General features: G+C 47.7%; 1 protein-coding gene across 1 annotated transcript in view; it reads left to right on the top strand.

Annotated features, from left to right (window-relative positions):
* Positions 1–26,053, top strand: part of STK39 (serine/threonine kinase 39) — a 279,238-nt gene that overhangs the window by 182,545 nt on the left and 70,640 nt on the right. The window contains exon 15 of the mRNA XM_072121817.1: positions 15,046–15,098. Within this exon, the coding sequence (XP_071977918.1) occupies positions 15,046–15,098 (53 nt within the window). The remainder of the gene's footprint in view (positions 1–15,045; positions 15,099–26,053) is intronic.

The following is a 26,053-nucleotide window of genomic DNA, read 5'->3' on the forward strand; positions in this document are numbered from 1 at the left end:
GGCACTGCTGGACCTAATCCTAACCAACAGACCTGATAGGGTATCAAAACTATAGGTTGGGGGGAACCTGGGGAATAGTGATCATAATATCATTGATTTTGTACTGCGGTTTACTAAGAACATTAGGGAAGGGGCAACCAACACTCTAAACTTCAGGAGGGCAAATTTTCAGCAACTAAGGGAAGACCTTAAAGGCATAGACTGGGATAATGTTCTCAAAGACAAAAGCCCCCCCCCCCAAATGGGAATTTTTCTCATATATTCTGAAAAAGTCCTCTGAGAAACACATACCTTATGGGAAAAAGCATAAGAGGAACAAGAAACAGCCAATGTGGCTAACTAGTCTTGTAAGGAAAGCAATAAGCGAGAAAGATAAGGCGTTTAAGGTGCTAAAACGTGAAGATAGCGATGAGGCATTACAGGATTACAGAGAGAAAAATAAATAAAAGCTGCAAAAATAGAGACTGAGAGAAAAATTGCCAGAGAGAGCAAAAATAATCCCAAATTATTTTTCAAGTATATAAATGATAAGAAACTAAAAACAGAGAGTGTGGGTCCCCTTAGAAATAACAGGGGGTCATGGTGGAAGGAGATGGGGAAAGGGCCAGTCTACTGAATGTCGCCTTCTCAACTGTCTTTACCCAGGAAAATCCCCTGGTAGAAGACACAATGAGGAATAATGTAAATTCTTTTTGGAATGTCAACAGTTTAACCCAGGAAGAGGTACGGCGCCGCCTCGTAAGCACTAAGATAGATAAATCACCGGGGCCAGATGGCATACACCCCCGGGTTCTGCATGAATTATGTACAGAGATAGACAGACCGTTATTTTTAATATGTGAAGATTCACTGAGGACTGGTTATGTTCCACAGGAATGGCGCATAGCAAATGTGGTACCAATACACAAAAAAGGATCAAATAGTGATCCTGGAAACTACAGACCCGTGAGTCTAACTGCTGTGGTGGGGAAAATATTTGAGGGGTTTGTTAGAGATGCTATCCTGGAGTATCTCACTGTGCACAACCTTATAACCCAGCGTCAGCATGGGTTTATGAGAGATCGGTCCTGTCAGACTAATCTGATTGGTTTCGACGAGGAGGTAAGTTCAATACTGAATCTGGGGGACGCTGTGGATGTTGTATACCTAGACTTTTCAAAGGCATTTGACACGGTGACACATAAAAGGTTGGTATATAAAATGAGACTGCTGGGAATAGGGGAAAATCTGTGTATTTGGGTAAGTAATTGGCTTAGTGATAGAAAACTGAGGGTGGTCATTAATGGCACATTCTCAGATTGGGTTGATGTTACCAGTGGAGTGCCACAGGGGTCAGTATTGGGGCCACTTCTTTTTAATATTTTAATTAATGACCTTGTAGTGGGTTTACAAAGTCAAGTTAAAATATTTGCAGATGATACTAAGCTGTGTAAAGTAATAATTACTGAGGTCGATAGTTTAGCATTACAGAGGGATTTGTGGAAGCTTGAGGAGTGGGCAGAGAAATGGTTGATGAGATTTAATGTAGATAAATGTAAAGTTATGCACTTGGGCCATGGAAACAAAAAGTATAATTATGTTCTAAACGGTCAATTACTTAGTAAAACTGAAGCTGAAAAGGACTTGGGGGTATTGGTGGATGGTAAACTTAATTTTAGTGACCAGAGCCAGGCGGCTGCTGCTAAAGCAAATAAAATTATGGGATGTATCAAGAGATGAATAGATTCTCATGATAAAGACATAGTTTTGCCCTTATACAAATCCCTGGTCAGACCACACATGGAATATTGTGTACAGTTTTGGGCACCAGTGTATAAAAAGGACATAGTAGAGCTGGAACGGGTGCAGAGGAGAGCAACCAGGATTATTAGGGGAATGGGGGAACTAGAATACACTGACAGATTAAAAAATTTGGGATTATTTAGTTTAGAAAAAAGACGACTGAGGGGAGACCTCATTACAATGTACAGATACCTGAACGGACAGTACAAGGATCTCTCCAAAGATCTTTTTATACCTCGGCCTGTGACCAGGACAAGGGGGCATCCTCTACGCTTAGAGGAGAGGCGATTTTACCATCAACATAGACAAAGGTTCTTTACTGTAAGAGCAGTGAGACTGTGGAACTCTCTGCCGCAGGAGGTTGTTATGGCGGACTCTATGTACATGTTCAAGAGAGGCCTGGATACCTTTCTGGAGAGCAAAAATATCACGGGTTATGGGGATAAAACATTTATTTAATTCTTAAAGGTTGGACTTGATGGACTTGCGTCTCCTTCCAGCCTTATATACTATGATATTATGACCGTTCTGCTCCTTACATCTCAATGGAGCCGAGCGCCACGTGGTCATGCGCAGCCGTCTGCTCCATTAATCTCCGGGAGCGACGAGAGTTCCGACTGAGATACCTGGGACCCCATCGGATCCCTCGTTCTCGTGATCACTGAGACCCCCACTGATCAGCAAGTTAGGCCCTATCCTGTGGATAGGTCCTTACTTGGTTCATGGGACAACCCCTTTAAACTCTTGACACTTACCTGACAGAATCTGATCGGTGGGGGCTTATTGCAGGGTCTTCGATGATCATAAGTACTGTAATCCTATGCGTCCTGTGTGAATGATGCAGCAGGTCCTGCATACATAGTGACAGCCCTTCACCTGTATCCGGACCTGAAGGAGGATAATAACACAGTCTAACACAGTGGTGGTACGCAGAGCCCTCTCTATGGGCACCCGCGCCATCACTCCACCGCAGACTTCGGCAGACAGGACTCAAGGCCTCTTGCAGTCCCAGGCAGCCCAGGACCCTAGAAGGAAGCTACAATGATAACCAAAGCTTCTTCTCCTTCTTTTTACTGTATTGGTGTCCTCAGGTGCCTATACAATTTAAACCTGTGACAGAGCAGGGAGTAATAAGCTACTGTTCAATAAAGAGTATGATGGGCTCCACTAGGGGATAAGGGAGGAGTGTCTAAAAGGGAACAAGACAAGATGAATAGCGCACAGTGGCCCACATTTACTAAGAACAGTGCAGTCTGTACTATATGCAGTTACCTGTGTAGCGAGCAGGGGGCGCCAGATTCAGGATTTCTGGCGCACATTTTGCATGAATCTGGTGCCCCCTGCACTGTGCCGACAGAGTTCAGCACTTTTTTTATGCACCTTTAAAGGGGACCTACCACCACGATTCTACCTCTAAAGGTAGAACGGGTGGTAGGTGGATGAATGGGACGTAAGGATAGCCCTTTTTGGGCTAATCCTTACGTCCCGGCTATCCTTTTGTAAATCAGTTGATATGCTAATTTAATTAAGCGGCTACTGGGGCGTGGAGTAGCCGGACATGAGGCTACTAGTCGCGGCTATTCCACGCCCCAGTAGCCTTGTTCCTCCGACTACCATGTAATCTTTGGCGCGCAGCACCTCGTAGCTGCGCGCCCTCGTCCGAGCACCCGGCGTCTGCGCATGCGCAGTAGCGCCGGCCTCGGAGCTACGGCCGCGCACCCGTAGGCCTGCGTCCTGCGCCGAAGATTACCCGGTAGGCGGAGGAACAAGGCTACTGGGGCGTGGAGTAGCCGCGACTAGTAGCCTCATGTCCGGCTACTCCACGCCCCAGTAGCCGCATAATTAAATTAGCATATCAACTGATTAAAGTTTACAAAAGAATAGCCGGGACGTAAGGATTAGCCCAAAAAGGGCTATCCTTACGTCCCATTCATCCACCTACCACCCGTTCTACCTTTAGAGGTAGAATCGTGGTGGTAGGTCCCCTTTAACATGGGTAACATTTCTGTTGGACTTTGCATGATAGATGTGGCGCACAGTCCTACTGAGCACCGGAGCGCCCCCTTCAGTGCAGAAATTTGTGTTGCATGAAGAATGGTGCAGCTGCGTCGAGTGTGACACAAATGTGTACCGGACACTTCTTAAATACCTGTGCAAACAGTTTGCACTGGAAAGAGTAAAGCCATAGTAAATGTGCCCTTATGTTGTTTTCTTAAAAAATATCAAATGGATTGGAGCTTAGGAGTCAAGGAGATGGTCATACTTAATGATGCAGATGGGACACTATGGTAAACATCTACACAGCTGCTGCTCTATAATATGCTGCTTGCATTCTTGACAAAATATAGAATGTGCTCCTCCTGCTCTATAATGTAATGCCTGCATATGGGACACTATTACAATTTGCTCAGTTCCCCCTGCTCTATAACATAATGCCTGAAGATGGGACACTATTACAATCTGCTCAGTCCCCCCTGCTCTATAACATTTTGCATGCAGAGAGGACACTATTTACAATCTGATCAGCTCCTGCTCTATAACATGCAGCCTGCAGATGGGACACTGGGGTCCATTCGCGATCCCTGCGTTCTCTGCGGTGGATTCGGGTCCGGCCGGGATTCACTAAGGCAGTTCCCCGGAATGCACTGATCTTCACCAAGCCGGACCGAGCGAAGGTAAGTGCGAGTCCCGCGACACTTTTTTTTTAAAAATGCGGCGGTTTTTCCGAATCCGTCGGGTTTTCGTTCGGCCACGCCCCCCCATTTCCTTCGCGTGCATGCCGGCGCCGATTGCGCCACAATCCGATCGCGTGGGCCAAAATCCCAGGGCAATACAGGGAAAATCGGCGCAAATCGGAAATATTCGGGTAACACATCGGGAAACCGCGAATCGGGCCCTTAGTAAATGACCCCCACTATGTACAATCTGCTCAGCTCCTCCTGCTCTATAACATGCTGCCTGCAGATAGGACACTATGTACAATCTGCTCAGCTCCTCCTGCTCTATAACATGCTGCCTTTAGATAGGACACTATGTACAATCTGTTCAGCTCCTCCTGCTCTATAACATGCTGCTTGCAGATAGGACAATATGTACAATCTGCTCAGCTCCTCCTGCTCTATAGGATGCTGCCTGCAGATAGTACACTATGTACAATCTGCTCAGCTCCTGCTGCTCTATAACATGCTGCTTGCAAATAGGACACTATGTACAATCTGTTCCACGCCACCTGCTCTATAACATAATGCTTGAAGACTATTACAATCTGCTCAGCTCCTGCTCTATAACATTTTGCATGCAGAGAAGACACTATGTACAATCTGCTCAGCATCTCCTGCTCTATAACATGCTGCCTGCAGATAGGACACTATGTACAATCTGCTCAGCTCCTCCTGCTCTATAACATGCAGCCAGCAGATAGGACACTATGTACAATCTGCTACTTGCAGATAGGACTGCTTTCTAAACATACAAGGTCCTCTACGAGCCACATTCTCTGTATAATTGATATATTTAGAGTGATATTACATATATTTTCTGTGAATGACATCAGATTTTTGTGCATTGAATGACTATAAATAAACATCTTTTTTTTTACATTTTTTGCAAAAAAAATGTACATTTTTGTACCTGAAGATGCGGCCAAAATTGAAGCGCACGTGCAAGAAGTGTTTCAATTCGTAGTAAAGCGTAAACGCTTCATTTTGGAGCTCAGCAGAGAGCGGCGCTCATTGGGAGTTATCGGCGGTAGAAGAATCGCGCGCAGGTGTTCAGAACGTGCAAGATAAATGAGTCGCTCATCATCTGAACAATGCACAAGATGAATGGCCAGACAGCCACCATTTCTCTTCACTTCCTACGAAACAAATTGCCTTATGCATTGGCAATTAAGCCCGAATACAGAACGTGGCAAGGAGCAGTTGAGGCAGATTTATTAGTACAGAATATCCGACACAATAAATTAACATTGGTATTTATTTCATCCCTCCGCGAGCAGCATCCGTACAATCGCTGTGCTCCGCCGCTATCATACAGAACATTTTCTATATTTGGGTTGGATAATTTGCACATTTGAAGGTTACTGAAACTGAATGATTAATTAAAAGGGATGTCTAGAAATGTGTTAAAGGGGTTTTACAGGACTTTTTCAAACATCCTTACAATAGGTCATTAATATCAGAATTGCAGGGGGCTGACACCTGACCCACGCCCCAGCCCTGTGATGTTATGTGCTTATGTTATGGCCTCTAGCTCAGTCCAATGCTTGTGAATGGTGTTTAAAGGGATTGCCGTGCCGCTACATTTTCGTTGTGTTGGATTGACGGAAATACTGCACATTCCTATAGACAGTGAATTGAGCAATTTCTGCTACTTCTATGCTATGTAATAAAGCGACAGGGCACCCGCTCCTCCTGCCACACCACCCATTAGTGAGAAAAGAGCACCCGCTCCTCCTGCCACACCAACCATTAGAGAGAACAGGGCACCCGCTCCTCCTGCTACACCACCCATTAGAGAGAACAGGGCACCCGCTCCTCCTGCCACACCAACCATTAGTGAGAACAGAGCACCCGCTCCTCCTGCCACACCAACCATTAGTGAGAACGGGGCACCCGCTACTCCTGCCACACCAACCATTAGTGAGAACGGGGCACCCGCTCCTCCTGCCACACCAACCATAAGTGAGAACGGGGCACCCGCTACTCCTGCCACACCAACCATTAGTGAGAACGGGGCACCCGCTACTCCTGCCACACCAACCATAAGTGAGAACGGGGCACCCGCTACTCCTGCCACACCAACCATAAGTGAGAACGGGGCACCCGCTCCTCCTGCCACACCACCTATTAGAGAGAACAGGGCACCAGCTCCTCCTGCCACACCAACCATTAGTAAGAACGGGGCACCCGCTACTCCTGCCACACCAACCATTAGTGAGAACGGGGCACCCGCTACTCCTGCCACACCAACCATAAGTGAGAACGGGGCACCCGCTACTCCTGCCACACCAACCATAAGTGAGAACGGGGCACCCGCTACTCCTGCCACACCAACCATTAGTGAGAACGGGGCACCCGCTACTCCTGCCACACCAACCATTAGTGAGAACAGGGCACCCGCTCCTCCTGCCACACCAACCATTAGTGAGAACGGGGCACCCGCTCCTCCTGCCACAGCAACCATTAGTGAGAATGGGGCACCCGCTCCTCCTGCCACACCAACCATTAGTAAGAACAGGGCACCCGCTCCTCCTGCCACACCAACCATAAGTGAGAACGGGGCACCCGCTACTCCTGCCACACCAACCATTAGTGAGAACGGGGCACCCGCTCATCCTGCCACACCAACCATTAGTGAGAACAGAGCACCCGCTCCTCCTGCCACACCAACCATTAGTGAGAACGGGGCACCCGCTCCTCCTGCCACACCAACCATTAGTGAGAACTGGGCACCCGCTCCTCCTGCCACACCAACCATTAGTGAGAACGGGGCACCCGCTCCTCCTGCCACACCAACCATTAGTAAGAACAGGGCACTCGCTCCTCCTGCCACACCAACCATTAGTGAGAACGGGGCACCCACTCCTCCTGCCACACCAACCATTAGTAAGAACAGGGCACCCGCTCCTCCTGCAACACCAACCATTAGTGAGAACGGGGCACCCGCTCCTCCTGCCACACCAACCATTAGTGAGAACAGTGCACCCGCTCCTCCTATTACTATGAGAACCGTAAATTTGTGGAATATCCTGCCTCAGGCTCTGATCACAGCAGGGACAGCAGAGAGCTTCATGAAGGGCCTAGATGCCTTTTTACACCTAAATAACATTGATGGTTATATTTTATAGAATTGTTTCCCCTAAATCCCTTCTTCATCCAATCCCTTCCCTTCCTTGGTTGAACTTGATGGACATGTGTCTTTTTCCAACCGTATAAACTATGATACTTACAGACACCCGTGCCATAGGTTCGCCACCACTGCCCTAGGGGGATCTGAAAAATAGTTAAAAAAAAAATTCCCTAGAACAGTTGAAAATGCAACTGCAGATGCCATGCAGACTGGTGTTTGACAAAGACCCGAGGCTATCATGGCAACCGAGTGGGGAGTGACGGTTGTAACAAAGATGTCAGCTCCCATGCAGCATTTTGCAGCAGACACCCATTGCTAACAACCGCGATCGGTGCTAGTTGGTATTTTTTGCATGAACCCTCTTCATACATTCTCAGCACCTCTGGGGTTTTTTGGTGTAAAATTAGCCACTACAGATTATCAGTGTAGCTTCTCTCCAGTGTCCCCTATACGGGAAATCTTTAAAATAACGTTGAGAGCAGCATCTATTGAGTTAACCGGGACTGCAGGAAGATTCCTTGAATCCTGTCTGGTGCGATGGTTTGAGTGTCCACAGAGATGGCTCTGAGTGCCACCTCTGACACCTGTGCCATAGGTTAGCCACCTCTGCCCTATGGGGAACACACAAACCCAAGAAATAAGCCAACAAATCTTTATATTCATTATTTTATTATCTTGCTATTATCAGATTTTTTCTAAGAAGCAGCTCAACCCTGCCCACGGGATGCAATACCTGACGCCACCAATGTACCAAAGTGGCACTATTTCTTTTTTAATTGAAGCAAATCTTTTTTTATCCGTTTTATGGACAACCTCTTGTTATTAATGCGATATTGTTCAGTTTATTTGTGTCCATGTGGCATTGCCTCAGCTTCCCTATGGCGAGTGCAGTAATCGGACCACAGCAGGAGCTGCTTTATTACATGGCTGTATACTGGCGTTGTGTAGTTCTGGCGTTCTTTTTTATTCTATGTAGCCTTTCTTGTTGACTTTTCACAGTTATGTGGCTAATACTTGTATATTCGGAGTCCTGCAGCTGGTGATTTGTCTCCTACGGGAAGCAGGTTGGAAGCCGGGAAACACATAAGACAAGTCATTACCTTCTGGGCTGGAACCGCCAAGAATAAGAATAAGAAGTAAAGAAACGTACATGTCCTGAGGAATAGAGAACACACCGGACCATGTTCTTCATGAATCTGGAGTTCCCTCCACCAGAGGTCGCACTAACATTTTTCCAGAAGGGTAATAATTAGAGATGAGCGAACATGCTCGTCCGAGCTTGATGCTCGTTCGAGTATTAAGGTACTCGAGACGGCTCGTTGCTCGGACGAGTATTTCCCCTGCTCGAGATCGAGCATTTAATTAAAAAAACACAGTGAAGAACAATGAAGAATAGAATAAAAACAGTGAACACAGTGAACACAGGATCATTTAAGTGAAAAACACAGTGAAGAACACAGTGAAGAATAGATTACAGATGTTCGGCACATCTGCTTACTTGTCGGAAGATACGCGCGGAACGGTGCGAACAAAATAGTATGTGAAGAACAATATATATGTGTGAAGAACACATTGCAGAACACGGTGAGCAGCACAGAGACAACGGGGAGCAGCACAGAGACACCGGGGAGCAGCACAGAGACACCGGGGAGCAGCACGGAGACATGGGGCAGCGGCAGCACGAAGACATGGGGCAGCGGCAGCACGGAGACATCAGGCAGCGGCACGGAGCGGCACGGAGACATGGGCACGGAGAGCAGCGGGGCACGGAGACATGGGGCACGGAGACATGGGCACGGAGACATGGGCACGGAGAGCAGCGGGGCACGGAGACATGGGGCACGGAGACATGGGCACGGAGAGCAGCGGGGCACGGAGAGCAGCGGGGCACGGAGACATGGGGCACGGAGACATGGGCACGGAGAGCAGCGGGGCACGGAGAGCAGCGGGGCACGGAGACATGGGGCACGGAGAGCAGCGGGGCACGGAGACATGGGGCACGGAGAGCAGCGGGGCACGGAGACATGGGGCACGGAGACATGGGCACGGAGAGCAGCGGGGCACAGAGAGCAGCGGGGCACAGAGAGCAGCGGGGCACGGAGAGCAGCGGGGCACGGAGAGCAGCGGGGCACGGAGACATGGGGCACGGAGACATGGGGCACGGAGACATGGGCACGGAGAGCAGCGGGGCACGGAGAGCAGCGGGGCACGGAGAGCAGCGGGGCACGGGACAGCGTATCTCCCGACAAGTAAGCAGATGTGCAGAACATCTGTAATCTATTCTTCACTGTGTTTTTCACTTAAATGATCTTGTGTTCACTGTTTTTATTCTATTCCTCACTGTTCTTCACATCTGTTAACTTGTCGGGAGATAATATACGCGCGGAACAGTGAAGAATAGATTGCAGATGTTTGCATACATCTGATCACTTATCAGAAGACATTCTTTTTCAATTAATTAACACATTTTATTCCCGAACCATGGTCCCTTTGAAAAATGCTCGAGTCTCCCATTGACTTCAATGGGGCTCGTTATTCGAGACGAGCACTCGAGCATCTGGAAAAGTTCGTCTCGAATAACGAGCACTCGAGCATTTTAGTGCTCGCTCATCTCTAGTAATAATACTCCTCTCATAATTTTTGAGGAGTATTTTTAACCCAGGAGGAGTACGAAATTTTCATTCATAAATATATAACTCCCAGGCGTATATATATATATAGTGTTAAGAGATGTTTATTAATACAAGGAAAAAGTTACAGCTCCTGTTTTCTGTGATTAAAAAGGTTTTTTTCCCACAAATTCAAGTTAGGCCCCATCCACGGGATAGGGCCCAATTTGAATTCTTGGGAAAACCCCTTTAGGGCGCATTCACACGATGCGTTGCGTCACGTTTTTTAATGCGCTTTTGACGCATTCCAAAGGCTTCACATGTTGAATGTACATCATGTGAATGTGCCCTCAAATAGCAAGCATGTATTAAACAAGTGGTGCACAACATTTTTGTGGTGTCTTCACACATGGTGTTTTCAAAACAGCTGAGAAGAGATTTGCATAATTACATTGCAGTCAACATAGTGTTAACAACATGCATGCATCAAGGCAATTTTATTGCGTTTTGTAAACTAAATGATGACAGCAATGTAATTAGGCAAATCTCTTCTAAGCTGTTGTGATGTGTTTGAAAACGCATGTAATAACCTTACATTCACACTACCATATGGGGGAGGTATGTACGGCCCCAATAGACGGCAATGGCTGCACGGAGTGGTGCCGCTCCGTACACGGGAAAAAGACATGTCTTTCCTTGTGTTACGGCTTGTACCCAATGCATTTCAATGGAGAGGGGAGGGTTCACCACCTGGCGGGCATACGTTTGTGTGAATGCAGCCTTAGGGCACGTTTAAAAGTTACGTTTTGACCTGCGTTTTCATTACAACAGCTGAGGAGAAGCGATTTGCCTAATTACATCACTGTTAACATTTCCGTTTACAAGACGCATAGTTAACGAGTGCGTTAACGCATGCGTTAACATAGCATTAAACTTAAACGCTAATTTAATTACCTCTCATCAGCTGTTGTAATGCGTTTCAAACGCAATGAAAACGCAACCAAAACGCAACGTGTGAACTCGCCCTCATTGTCTACAGAGCGGACTATGGCTGACGGCGGCCCCCAGACCAGTTTGGGGCTGATGCTGCTGAATTTTTATTTCATTTCTTTCTGTGGTTTGGGAACATAACTTTTTTTTTTTTTTTTTTTTTACAGGGGCACATTTAGAAATGGAACACATAATATACTTAAATATAGATGACAGATAACAGTGATCTAATGGTAAGAGCCCATTGGATCACTGTCATCAGTGATCTGTATACAGAGAGGATAGCACCTTCCCTGCATCCTCTCACTGTATACAGGGGCTGCTGTGATAGGAGGCCAATTATTATCAGTCCCCTGTCACAGTACACGATCGGGCTGTCACATAGACAGCACGATCCTGCTACTGGTTGCACAGTTTGGAATGGGCAGATCAGGAGCACAGCCCCGGCAATAGATATGCCTCCACAACCCTGCACTAAGCTCCTCCCCCACCCCTGGCTCGGCTCCTCCCCCACCCCTGGCTCGGCCTCTCCATCTCTCACCTATCTCTCGGCGCCCCACGGGAGAGGCTTTGACGGTGAGCAGGAAGTCCCTCCCTGTCCTGCCTCCAGCCACTCAGCGCTGCGATCCTGCAGAGAATATTTTGCAGGATCGCAGCCGGCGCCGTCACCGCTTGGAAGCGGCAGCACACATTCGTATGAATAAGCTTGGTGATTTTATGGGGGAGTAAATCAGCCTCTAAACGCGTCTATGACGCGTGCAGAGGCGTTATCGCGACCTCTGCCCTCCACTGCGCCGAAAGAGTGCACCAACTTTTTTTTGGTCCATTTTTAACATAGAGGGGGTCATTTACTAAGGGCCCGATTTGCGTTTTCCCGACGTGTTTCCTGAATATTTCCGATTTGCGACGATTTTTCCTGTATTGCCCCATGATTTTGGAGCACGCGATCGGATTGTGTCGCATCGGCGCCGGCATGCACGCAACGTAAATCGGGGGGCGTGACCGAGCGAAAACCCGACGGATTCGGAAAAACCGCCGCATTTAAAACAATAAAAGTGTCACTTGGGACGCGCTTACCTTCACTTGGTCCGGTTCGGTGAAGTTGAGTGCGTTCAGATGTTTTTCAGCGTAGCAGCGCCACCTGGTGGATGGCGGAGGAACTACCTTGATGAATCCCGGCCGGACCCGAATCCAACGCAGAGAACGCGCCGCTGGATCGCGAACGGACCGGGTAAGTAAATCTGCCCCAGAGTGTGTGACACACTTCTGTCGGACTTTGCAGGTTAATGTGACGCACGTTCCGTCTGAGCACTGGAACGCCCCTTTCAATGACAAAATTTATGTTGCATGAAGAATAGTGCAGCCGCGACACAAAAGAACATCACGTCCCCCTTTGATGTTCACAAAGAGTAAGAGCAAGAGCATATAACATAGGTCCAACATGACAGGGGTTGAGACGCAGGGACAGTTTAGGGGTTAATGATGAACAGAGTAACCAGTAGGGAGGAGAGATATACAGACCTCTTCCTCTATCAGGGCATACACGGGGGACAACACCCACTGTCCAAACTGCTGTACATGAGTGAGAGAAGGTATTTTAGGGGCTGTTATATTTGGGAGTTGATGGGGGGGGTGCTGAGGGGTCCTTCTTCCCACCTGATCTGGTTACATTTGGTGCATGAACATTTAACAGTTGCGTTACCCTCCTATGCAGACCCTTCGTTACAGATAATTACAATTGTTACTGACCTGTTAGATTTTCTGCCTGGGTTGTCCCAATGATGTTGTGGATAATGCTTAGTGCTTATTGCTGTGTTCGCTGACCTTTGCTTTGTTGTTTGACTATTCTTTGCCTCACTGCCAGTCTGTGATTGGCTGAGCGGTCATTTCCTGTGTAGCTAAAGGAACCAGTAAATATAGACCAGTGAAGGACCTTGGCACCAAAATGGACTGTAATATTATTATTATACATAACTCCAGACTTTTGGAGTGGTGAAAGTTTGGGGGTTTTTTTGCCATAAGTTACACCTTTTGCTTACTCCAACCCCACACAGTATAATTACCTCCTTAGTGCCCTCAGCTTCCACTCATATTGAGTCCCCCCCAGCCCTCTGCCACATTGTAGCTTCCTTATATTCAGGCCCCCACTTACATTATGTCCCCCAGCAGTTCCCCTTCATACTGTGCCCCCTAGCAGATCCTCTTCATACTGTGCCCCCTAGCAGATCCTCTTCATACTGTGCCCCCTAGCAGATCCTCTTCATACTGTGCCCCCTAGCAGATCCTCTTCATACTGTGCCCCCTAGCAGATCCTCTTCATACTGTGCCCCCTAGCAGATCCTCTTCATACTGTGCCCCCTAGCAGATCCTCTTCATACTGTGCCCCCTAGCAGATCCTCTTCATACTGTGCCCCCTAGCAGATCCTCTTCATACTGTGCCCCCTAGCAGATCCTCTTCATACTGTGCCCCCTAGCAGATCCTCTTCATGCTGTGCCCCCTAGCAGATCCTCTTCATGCTGTGCCCCCTAGCAGATCCTCTTCATGCGTACCCCCTCAGCAGCATCTCTTCATACTGTGCCCCCCAGTAGCTCCTCTTCATACGATGCCCCCCGCAGTTACCTTTAATACTGTGCACCCCAAGAAACTCCTATTCATAATGCGCCTTCATAATTGTTCACCCCCAGAAGTTTCCTTCATTCTGTGGCCCCCAGCAGCAACTCTCCTTCATATTGTGTCCCCCCAACAGCTCCCCTTCATACTGTGCCCCACCCGGCATATCCCCTTCTTACTTTGTCCCCACCAGCATATCCCCTTCATACTGTACCCCTTCCAAAGCATCACCATCATACTTTGTCCCCCCCCCCCCAGTTGTTCCTTTTCATACCCCTTCTCCTCCTGTTACTGCTTACTAAAGATAATAGACACCAGATACTCTCCTATCTCAGTTCCTTTGCAGCATCTCTCCTCCTCTCTTCTATGACTGTGTGTAGCACTGAAGACGGCAGGCAGGATGACATCATATCATCACACCTATCATATCATCTGCAGCCGAGGTACAGGGATAGTGTAGAGAGTCCACATCTCTCTGCATTATCACTGCAATCAGCATCTGGAGAATGGGACAGGACTCGAAATCTGGAACTGTCCCGCTAAATTTGGGAAGGTTGTGAGGTCTGATTATTTATTTTATTATCTTACCCATTCATATGTTTCTAAAATAAAGATAAAGTTTTTACACACTAGAAGCTCATATGACACAGACACAGCGAGGATTACTAATCCATGTAATATAGCCGCCTATCATTACAGAGATGGCGACCTGTTTAATTCCAAAACTGAACGTGTTCGAAGGATTTTCCGCTTCAGCTTTGAGTTACGGCCTCAAGAACGTTTCTGTATACAAGTTTGCGGTTGCAAAGTAGCGCTCTGCCGTAAAAACGGTTTAATTAGAATGGAATAGTCTGCGGCTCCCGAGCGGAGTGGTTATGGCGCGTCGTCCTCCGTGCTTTCCCACCGCGAAATAAAAATGTAACTCGCAAGCAATCTTTTTGCTTTTTGTTAATTAAGAAGATAATAATACTGCCGGCGGAAAAAATGAGCTTTCCGTTGTTCCATAAACCTTTGGCTGTTAATATCCCTGAACCTTCTTAGAGTTTATATCGTCTTTGACAAATTAAAGGTGCATAAAGGCGGCGCCGTCAGGGAGGAAAATGCTTACTTTTCTAACTGCAAATCCTCTAAACTGCTCAGCATTCTGGGTTTTAATAAACTCTGCCTCATTACATTTAAATGCTTTTTGATCTGTTTTTGCAGAAATTCCAGAAAAGAACTCAATGATATACGGTTCGAGTTTACTCCTGGCAGAGGTAAGTCACCATCTATGCTATTTATATATATGTATATGTGTATTTGGAGATATTTCCTTAGTGGAATGTACCCATCATAATTGTTGTAGCAGTAAGAATGACAGGTAGGGCAATCTCATGTGCTATATAGGGATCTTTTAGCTAGTAGGAAGTCTTTACAGCAGTGCCAAAAAGTAGAGAAATCTATCTCTCTATTGCCACCTATATTCAACAACTGTGTACGTCTTTAAAAGCCTTTACTGTGAAATCATTAAATGACATCACTGTGTATTATCCCTGCTCTGTGACATCACTGTGTGTATTATCCCTGCTCTGTGACATCACTGTGTGTATTATCCCTGCTCTGTGACATCACTGTGTGTATTATCCCTGTAATGTGACATCGCTGTGTGTATTATCTCTGTACTGTGACATCACTGTGTGTATTATCCCTGTACTGTGACATCACTGTGTATTATCCCTGTACTGTGACATCACTGTGTGTATGATCCCTGTACTGTGACATCACTGTGTGTATTATCCCTGCTCTGTGACATCACTGTGTGTATTATCCCTGTAATGTGACATCGCTGTGTGTATTATCTCTGTACTGTGACATCACTGTGTATTATCCCTGTACTGTGACATCACTGTGTGTATTATCCCTGTACTGTGACATCACTGTGTGTATTATCCCTGTACTGTGACATCACTGTGTATTATCCCTGTACTGTGACATCACTGTGTGTATTATCCCTGTACTGTGACATCACTGTGTGTATTATCCCTGCTCTGTGACATCACTGTGTGTATTATCCCTGTAATGTGACATCGCTGTGTGTATTATCTCTGTACTGTGACATCACTGTGTGTATTATCCCTGTACTGTGACATCACTGTGTGTATTATCCCTGTACTGTGACATCACTGTGTGTATTATCCCTGTAATGTGACATCACTGTGTGTATTATCCCTGTACTGTGACATCACTGTGTGTATTATCTCTGTACTGTGACATCACTGTGTGTATTATCCCTGTACTGTGACATCACTGTGTGTATTATCCCTGCACTGTGACATCACTGTGTGTATTATCCCTGTACTGTGACATCACTGTGTGTATTATCCCTGCACTGTGGCATCACTGTGTGTATTATCCCTGCACTGTGGCATCACTGTGTATATTATTCCTGTACTGGACATCACTGTGTATATTATTCCTGTACTGGACATCACTGTGTATATTATTCCTGTACTGTGACATCACTGTGTGTATTATCCCTGTACTGTGACATCACTGTGTGTATTATCCCTGTACTGTGACATCACTGTGTGTATTATCCCTGTACTGTGACATCACTGTGTGTATTATCCGACTACTGTAAAGTCAGTACAAAGGCCAAAGAACAGGCATAATGCATAGGAGAATATGATGTAACAATGAATTTAATCATGTCACAAAGGAAAAATTACAACTAGAGATGAGCACTAAAATGCTAGAGTACTCGTTATTCGAGACAAACTTTTCCCGATGCTCGAGTGCTCGTATCGAATAATGAACCCCATTGAAATCAATGGGAGACTCGAGCATTTTTCACAGAAATAACACATTGAAAGAAGAACACTGAAGAACACATTGCAGATGTTTCCGTACATCTGCAATGTGTTCTTCACACATATTATTCTTCACATATTATTGTGAAGAACACCGTTCAGCACGCAGGTCTTCGGATAAGTTAGCAGATGTACGGAACATCTGCAATGTGTTCTTCACTGTGTTCTTCACTGTGTTCTTCACTGTGTTCTTCACTTAAATGATCCTGTGTTCACTGTTTTCATTGTTCTTCACTGTGTTTTCTTAAGTAAATGCTCGATCTCGAGCAGGGGAAATACTCGTCCGAGCAACGAGCCGTTTCGAGTACTCTAATACTCGAACGAGCATCAAGCTCGGACGAGTATACTCGCTCAACTCTAGTTACAACTATAATTCATATTTATCTTCTATCATCAATCTCCCTATCATCTGTATGTCTCCTATAACATTCTCCTACAGTCCTATATTACAGATACTTACCTACTACTGTGTGTGCAACACCCTCGCCGATGCAATGGCGAGGAAGTGCTTGCGAATACGTCCCACCTGTAGGTAACACCACATTACACTACATGGTCCTTATAGGATCAAGGGGAAATTGCAGTGGTTAATCCTGCCTGGCAAGGCAGATGTTAATTTGTGATGTAATTATGTCAACCAATGTCTGTGTTACATCCTGTCTCTGTGCACTGAGAGGTAATTGGAGGAGCAGCCACCACCTGACCAAGGGAAGGTAATAAAACCTCTGGCCAGGAATGTTCTAGAGAAGTCTCTCCCAAGAGAGAGAAGAGAGCAGTCTCTCCCAGAAGGGAGAATAGACCGGTCCTAGTCAGGCCCTCTGGGTCTGCAGGACGCAAGCAGAGAGTAGTTAGCTGAGCAGCAGCTCAGAGACTCTAGCATACCAGACTAGTGCAGGAAGAGCCTAGCCCCTGCCTGAAGTGGAAGATTAGACTAGAGCTAGTGTAGTGAGGAAAAGGGGTATCATCCTACCTTCAAGGGTGATACCTGAAGAGATCCAGGACCGAGCTGAAGCCTCCTCTAAGGACACAGCTACCGCCCAGCCTGCCATCTGCATCCAGGCTGGTGCTCTACTCCTGCGGCTCCCTCCAAATACCTCTCCAGTACTCCACCTGTTAAAGACACGTTTTCTGCAGTTCCTGCCGGTTGCAATAAACGAACTGTAAGTTGTTTTCTTCAACTTCTGTCTCCGTCTGGTCCCTGCTACTACAACTACCCTCATCACCGGCACCCTGTCCATCACCCAGAGACTCACACTCGGGACATTAAGTGGTTGCCCCAGGGATATCCGCTATAGCAGCCTCTCCCTCATCATTTCTTGCCAACACCACCCTGCTGGAGACCTGCCAGGCTGTAGGACAGCCCTCCGGTTCCCCCGTACCAAGCACCGTGACAATAGCGTGCTTAGGCCGCAACCGCCAGCCACTCCGGTACCGCGGGCCCCGGCTGTCACCAGGCCTCACCTCAAAGGGCTAGGCCCCGGTGGGGGAAGTTGCAAGTGGCGTCACGAACAGGATATAGACTTCTGTGCCTTATTACGGCATTAAAGACTTTCCTTTATTAAAAGACTGTGCTGCCTAACCCTGCTGCCATCCGGGTTTAGGCCTAAGGACTTGTACGTTTCTGGAATGAACTGTGTTATACTGCTGCCACGTGCGGTCGAGCGCTGCTCCCGCACTCCAGAGGTTAATCCTGGCAAGAACTGTACCAGCTCTGCTACATCCGGCGCTGCCGCGCCCGAAGATTTTTTCCTCAGAAACTGTGGCGCAGCAAATAATTCCAGCCCGCCAAAACCTTCACTGGCGGGAAACCCAGATGACGCATCAAGCTCCACCCACGCGCGAAGCGCGCGAACCCCGCCTCCTGTGGCGCAGGAAAAATTAGAGCCCGCCACAGCTCTTGGCGGGAAGGACTTGGACTCCTCCCACTGGCTCGAGGCGGACTTCCTGCCCTGCCTCAGAGAAGCGCCAGAACTGGAGTGGACTTTGGACAGAGAGGACAACGCCATGTGGGGTCCTCCGCCTCTCCCTCCTGTGGAGCGTCCGGAGTTTTACGAGGTCCTAGAGACTATGGTGGTGGTCTCTGCGCAGCCTGTCCGAAGACCCTCCGCTGGACATCGGCTGCACCGAGGATTGACTCGGGCCTTCGTCACCAGGACATGCTACCAAACGGTGACGCAGTACCAAATCCCACCCGGGCGGTTCCTCGTCCCTATCCCGGCTACCATCCCGGTACCGTGGGTCCACGTGGAGGCGCCACGTGGGGAGGCCCCGACTCCTGCTGAGCCAACGCCTGGGCCTAGTGTTGCCGCTCCACCTGCTCCGAGGCCTACTACTCCGGCTGCGCGGCCTGCTAGCCCCGATGTGGTGGTTCCTGACCCTCCGGTGGTTCCTGCTCCTGTTCCGGCACCTACCTGTCGTCCAAGGAGATCCGAGCCTGAACCGGAGCCACGAGCCCCAGCACCGAAACCTCCGCAGCCTCAAGGCCGAGGTGAGGCCGCCCGCCGGCGACTCCGAGACGCTGTCTCGGACCAGCGACGCCGAGAGAAGGAGGCCCAGCGGTATATGGCCGGCCGATCTACAGCTGGAGCTTGGGTTGAGAAGAATCGCACCACCGGCATGGTCCGGTTCTTCGACAAGCGGAAGGGCTATGGCTTCGCCACCCAGGACTACACCGGACGGGAGGTATTTATACCCCGCCGGTCTGTCAAGAGGCCTGATCTGCCAGAGAGCCTGCACAACCTGAAGCCGGGAGAGTGTGTCGAGTTCTCCCTGCAGGAAGGACCTCGAGGACCCTGGGCGGCTGGCGTGATCCGGATCCCCGACTCCGACGAGGACCGGTACTTCCCGCAGGACGACTGGTATGAGGACGACGAGTGGCCGGAGTCTCCGAACACCTCTTCCTCCTCGGCTGCAAGTCCCCGGGCGGTGACCCACGTGAATGCCCCATCCACAGTAATTGTGAGTACGGGTCCCATTGCCATCCATGGGCCGGGCATGATACAGGGCGCCACCCCCACCGGTTCCCCTGCCGGGAGCATTGCCAGGTCCCGCGGCTCTTCTGTGGGAGAAGACATCCCGGCTAGTGAACCTTGTCCGGAGGTTCCATCTAGGCCCGCATCTCCCCGTGTCGGTTACCAATGGGGTGATGACCCGGCCCCGGAAGAACCGGAGCTGGAAGGAGCCGCGGCGCGGCCGCTGGACTCTGTTTATTTCTTCCTGGACCCCTCTGTGGTCCCTGGCTCAGTTGAGCCCCCGGCTGGAACAGCCGACACCCCGGGCGACAGCGCTCCTCCCCCTGAAGGTCCGGAGGATGTTGCTGCACCTGCAGTACCCACTGCTGCCACCGGGTGTCCCCAGCCGGTACCTACTCCCGCTGAGGATGCACAGGATTCCCTGCAGGAGCTGGATCCTGTCTTTGCTGAACCCAGCGATACTGACTAATCCCTGAAGGGCTGTAGCCCTCTCCAGGTACTTTGTCCATTGTAAATATATGTGTATTTCTCTCCATTTACCCCAAAGAGCCAGAGACTTTCCTGAGACTCTTACCCTTATTTATCTCAGTCAAGAGATTATACACTGTCTTGTGCTATGATAGCACCCTTCCTCTGCCACAGCAGAGATTTCTTCAAAGGACTCTGTCCCTCTCCAAATAGAGGAGACCCTTTGCTTCTTCAGTGCACTTTTCCCCACATCAAGGGCTGTACCCAGAAGATGGACTTTGTTACTAGAGACCTTCTGAGAGACTTTCGCCAGATACTCCAGGGAAAAGTTGCTACTGCTAGTGACTATTATTTTGCACTTAATGCCTTCCTTTTTAGGTACGGACATTCTGTTTGCACTTTTTATGCCTTTCCTTTTCAGGAAAAGAGACATTTGCTACCGTGTTACTCTGAGTAGCCTATCTATCTGTAACGTTATGTTATAAGATGTGTACCCATTGGGCTGCTAAGCCAATGTGATTTTGCTAACCTGTTGCACACTGTCAATATATGCCAGTAGTATGCATTAACCCTTTCATAGGCTTTTCAGGTTGTAGTGTGGCTGTGTCGGACCGTCTTTTTGTGTGAAACACTGACCGCTACCTGATCCCTCAAACTGAGGTTTGCACATGGGGGTAGTCCGTAAACTGCGGGTCTTTAGGGGACCGGGGGTGTTACACAGATAGCACCTGGATGCCACTCATACATGGGTAAGGTTGTCAGTCAGGAGGTACTCGTGTCGCATATGCTCATGCAATGCAGATAGACACCATATAATTGCCGCCAGGGAAGAAGCGTTGATCAAACAAATATACAGGCCTTGGTGCAAGGAGTGGATTACAGGACATGACACCACACCTTTCCTACTGTACAGTTCGGTTTAATGGCGTCAGCGACCAACTGTCATACAGCTACATATTTTTTGTCTTAGTCCGACACCAACCCAGGTGCCTGTCTCCAGGACCATGGGCGGTTTGTCCCTACACCTCACATAGCCTGCACTTCCCAGAAGTGCCTTAGCCCCCTCTGTGCCCCAAAACATCGGTAGTCGAGCCGAGGGCGGCTCTTTCAATTGCCCCCGGGGTATGCAACACCCTCGCCGATGCAATGGCGAGGTAGTGCTTGCGAATACGTCCCACCTGTAGGTAACACCACATTACACTACATGGTCCTTATAGGATCAAGGGGAAATTGCAGTGGTTAATCCTGCCTGGCAAGGCAGATGTTAATTTGTGATGTAATTATGTCAACCAATGTCTGTGTTACATCCTGTCTCTGTGCACTGAGAGGTAATTGGAGGAGCAGCCACCACCTGACCAAGGGAAGGTAATAAAACCTCTGGCCAGGAATGTTCTAGAGAAGTCTCTCCCAAGAGAGAGAAGAGAGCAGTCTCTCCCAGAAGGGAGAATAGACCGGTCCTAGTCAGGCCCTCTGGGTCTGCAGGACGTAAGCAGAGAGTAGTTAGCTGAGCAGCAGCTCAGAGACTCTAGCATACCAGACTAGTGCAGGAAGAGCCTAGCCCCTGCCTGAAGTGGAAGATTAGACTAGAGCTAGTGTAGTGAGGAAAAGGGGTATCATCCTACCTTCAAGGGTGATACCTGAAGAGATCCAGGACCGAGCTGAAGCCTCCTCTAAGGACACAGCTACCGCCCAGCCTGCCATCTGCATCCAGGCTGGTGCTCTACTCCTGCGGCTCCCTCCAAATACCTCTCCAGTACTCCACCTGTTAAAGACACGTTTTCTGCAGTTCCTGCCGGTTGCAATAAACGAACTGTAAGTTGTTTTCTTCAACTTCTGTCTCCGTCTGGTCCCTGCTACTACAACTACCCTCATCACCGGCACCCTGTCCATCACCCAGAGACTCACACTCGGGACATTAAGGGGTTGCCCCAGGGAGATCCGCTATAGCAGCCTCTCCCTCATCATTTCTTGCCAACACCACCCTGCTGGAGACCTGCCAGGCTGTAGGACAGCCCTCCGGTTCCCCCGTACCAAGCACCGTGACAATAGCGTGCTTAGGCCGCAACCGCCAGCCACTCCGGTACCGCGGGCCCCGGCTGTCACCAGGCCTCACCTCAAAGGGCTAGGCCCCGGTGGGGGAAGTTGCATGTGTAACTACAAAGTGTCATAAAATAGGGTTTTTTGGGGGCCCCACTTTGTCTAAAACCATCCTTGATCACCACAGTAAACTTATAAAAAGGCTCCATTCAGTTTGTTACATCCTGTCCAGTGATAGGCTGCATGAATCATGTGACATCACAGTTGCCAACGCTGTGTACAACACAGTGACCATCAGGGACTGGAGCCGCTGCATGGGAATGAAGAAGAGAGGTGAACATAACTTTTTATGCTGATCATCACAACTCTTTTATTTGAACTATGACTTGACAATGACCGTAACTATTAGGGTGACAGCAAGCAGAGGTCTTAGAAACTATTTAGGAATTGTTACAAAACCCATATTAGAAAATGTTATAACTGTTAATGCATTGGATTCTACTACTAAACCAAAATAGGTCTAGTCGTACATAAGTGCTGGGTGTAACTAGAAATCTTTACTTGTTTCTTCAAGGTTACCTAAGTACAAGGTCTGTCGTGTTGTTATTAAACTTTTTTATTCGCCTATAAATTATCGCCTCCGTTACCATTGTGTGCGCTGATTGGTCTCCGGATTTTAGTGCCAAAATGAAACATCCGTCACAGCGATTAATCTGAGACGTGTCCTTCTATTCTGCGCGATTTATTTAAAAGATTATAGTAAAGGAAAGTTAATAGATTTGGCAAACGGTCACAAACAAGATCACACAGAGACGACTTTTTGGCCTGTCATTTTTACAATAATTTAGCTGCTTGTCTCAACGCACAGCCTTTGGTATAATGTCAGGATATGCGTTAATAAATGGATAACTCGACTTACACGGTAATAGAATTCACATTCCCCAGTGTGGTTGGAAGATATTTTATATTTTAGAAGGTGGAACATGTCTTCTATTTTTAAAGGGAGTATTCTGAATCAGGATAACAGCGCCACTATAGTCCTGGGGCTGCGTCTGGTACTGCAGCTCAGGCTCGTTTACTTAAAGCGTAATTAAACTTTTAACAAAATGTTATAACATAATAGAGAAGATACCTTATATACTCGAGTATAAGCCTAGTTTTTCAGCACAAAAAATGTGCTGAAAAAACCCAAACTCGGCTTATACTCGAGTCAAAAAAATAAATACCCCTGCATATCTTCTGTGCGATCTGTCCGCCAGCTCCAGTAGGCTATATACACTGGGGCAGGGTCTGGCAGGCTATATACACTGGGGCAGGGTCTGGAAGGCTATATACACTGGGGCAGGGTCTGGCAGGCTATATACACTGGGGCAGGGTCTGGCAGGCTATATACACTGGGGCAGGGGCTGGCTGGCTATATACTGGGGAGGCTGTGACCAATGCATTTCCCATTTCAACTTATACTCGAGTCAATAGGCTTTCCCAGTATTTTGTGTTAAAATTAAGGCCTCGGCTTATACTTGGGTCGGCTTATACTCGAGTATATACGGTAATATTAAACTTTATAATATACTGGAGGGAAGATCTGTCTGAAGTGGACCGAGCTCAGAAGGCTTTTAGATACACTGCTCACTACAGGAGAAAGAGCAGGCAAAGTGCAGAGAAGAGCTTATTTAATTTAAGTATATCATAGAGTTTACTATTATCATCTGCTCTATGCGTTTCATTGCTTCAAAGGTTTAGTTATGTTTTAAATGCGGTTGGGCTGTTTGTTTACTGGCGCTTAGTCCTGTCCAAAAATAGTCGAGCAAACCTGGTCATGGATTGGGAAACAAAGGAAATGGTAGCACTTACACTCTCTCTCTCTCTAAAAATCTAGGAATGCAGAGAATGAATGACATCACGCATGATGCGGAGCATGAATGACATCACACATGATGCTGGGTGTGAATGACATCACACATGATGCTGGGTATGAATGACATCACACATGATACTGGGTATGAATAATATCACACATCATGCCAAGCATGAATGACATTGCGCATAAGGCTGGTTATGAATGACATCACACATCACGCTGGGTATGAATGGAATCATGCTGGGTAAGAATGACATCATGCATCACGCTGGGTATGGATGGCATCACACTGGGTATGAATGGCATCACGCTGGGTATGAATGACATCACACATCACGCTGGGTATGAATGGCATCACGCTGGGTATGATTGACATCACACTGGGTATGAATGACAACCCACATCACGCTGGGTATGAATGACATCACACATGATACTGGATATGAATAATATCACACATCATGCCAAGCATGAATGACATTGCGCATCACGCTGGTTATGAATGGCATCACACATCACGCTCGGTAGGAATGACATCGCTCATCACGCTAGGTATGAATGACATCACACTGGGTATGAATGACATCACACATGATGCTGGGTATGAATGGCATCACACCTAATGCTGGGTATGAATGACATCGCACATCACACTAGGTATGAATGGCATCACGCTGGGTATGAATGACATCACACATCACTCTGGGTAAGAATGACATCACGCATCACCCTGGGTATGAATGGCATTACACCTGATGCTGGGTATGAATGACATCGCACATCACGCTGGGTATGAATGACATCACACTGGGTATGAATGACATCACACATGATGCTGGGTATGAATGACATCACACATGATGCTGGGTATGAATGACATCACACATTATGTCATGGGGGGCACGTCCTTGGCTATAGGAGCTTACATCACACCTATCTGGATACTATGGGCAGCTTTTGTTGGTCTGCAGTGGATGAATGCTCCAATCCTCAGCACCAGATAATCTTATGTGTAGGGGGAAAAGTATATGGAAAGTCTAAATTAGGAGGGAGGCAGAACCCCATTACTAGATGCACCACATTTTACCAATAAATATATGGATCCTCAGGAAGTTAATGGCTAAAACTAGATGGCATTTTATATTATTTTTCTTGAATGTTCTCAACTAAATCTAGAACATTGGTCAATATCAACCGTGCGATACATTTTATACAACCTCCTGTAGCTGGTGGCTATATTTCACTCTATAGATGTAGGAACATATCTCTCCACTGCAGGAGGCAGCCGGCTCGGGACGCTTAATATAATACAGAAATGAGATATTTAAGCAGCTGTCTGGCAAAACCATTTCAATTTGTGGGAAATATTTTCTGAAGCTTTTTAGTATGAAGGAAACAGCTTCGGTTGCGAGGCTTCGGTGCGAGCGTTCTCAGGGGGACAGTGTGTCACGCAGCGGTGCAGAGTTTGGAAACAAATTGTCCATTTTATGTAATATGCAGGATGCCAGGGATGCGGAGAGGCGCACGCGATGGAGCCGGTGTACAGTACTTACATGCCATATAACATAGATACGCAGAATCTATTAAGCTTTGTAAAATTTATTAAAATCAGCACGGCCGATATGAACATCTGCTAATCAGAGATGAATGAAGATATCAGATTATAATTGTTACAACCTGTAGCAAGGGGTTGAATTACTGGCAGATGTAATTGTATCCATAAAGATTTCTGGGAGCATATAGGATGGTAGCATCTGGGCAACTCATTTTCCGTGAACCAACTCATATATATCTGGTTCCTGTTAGTTCAGCATTGGAAAGCCTCATCGTGCGAGAAATTTGATATTCTGTGACCCACATTTCAATTACTGGGCCTCCAAGTGATATATACGATTTCACTGCATCTTTCCTTGTGGCACAGAGCTTTCCATGTTCTTCCTATGGGATGCATATAGACACGAGTTTTCTACATGGAAAAACTGGGACATAGGGTCGGCTCCAGGTTTCAGTAGGCCCCTGGGCGA

This window comes from Engystomops pustulosus, chromosome 8, assembly GCF_040894005.1.
Source record: "Engystomops pustulosus chromosome 8, aEngPut4.maternal, whole genome shotgun sequence".
Classification (NCBI taxonomy): Eukaryota; Metazoa; Chordata; class Amphibia; order Anura; family Leptodactylidae; genus Engystomops; species Engystomops pustulosus.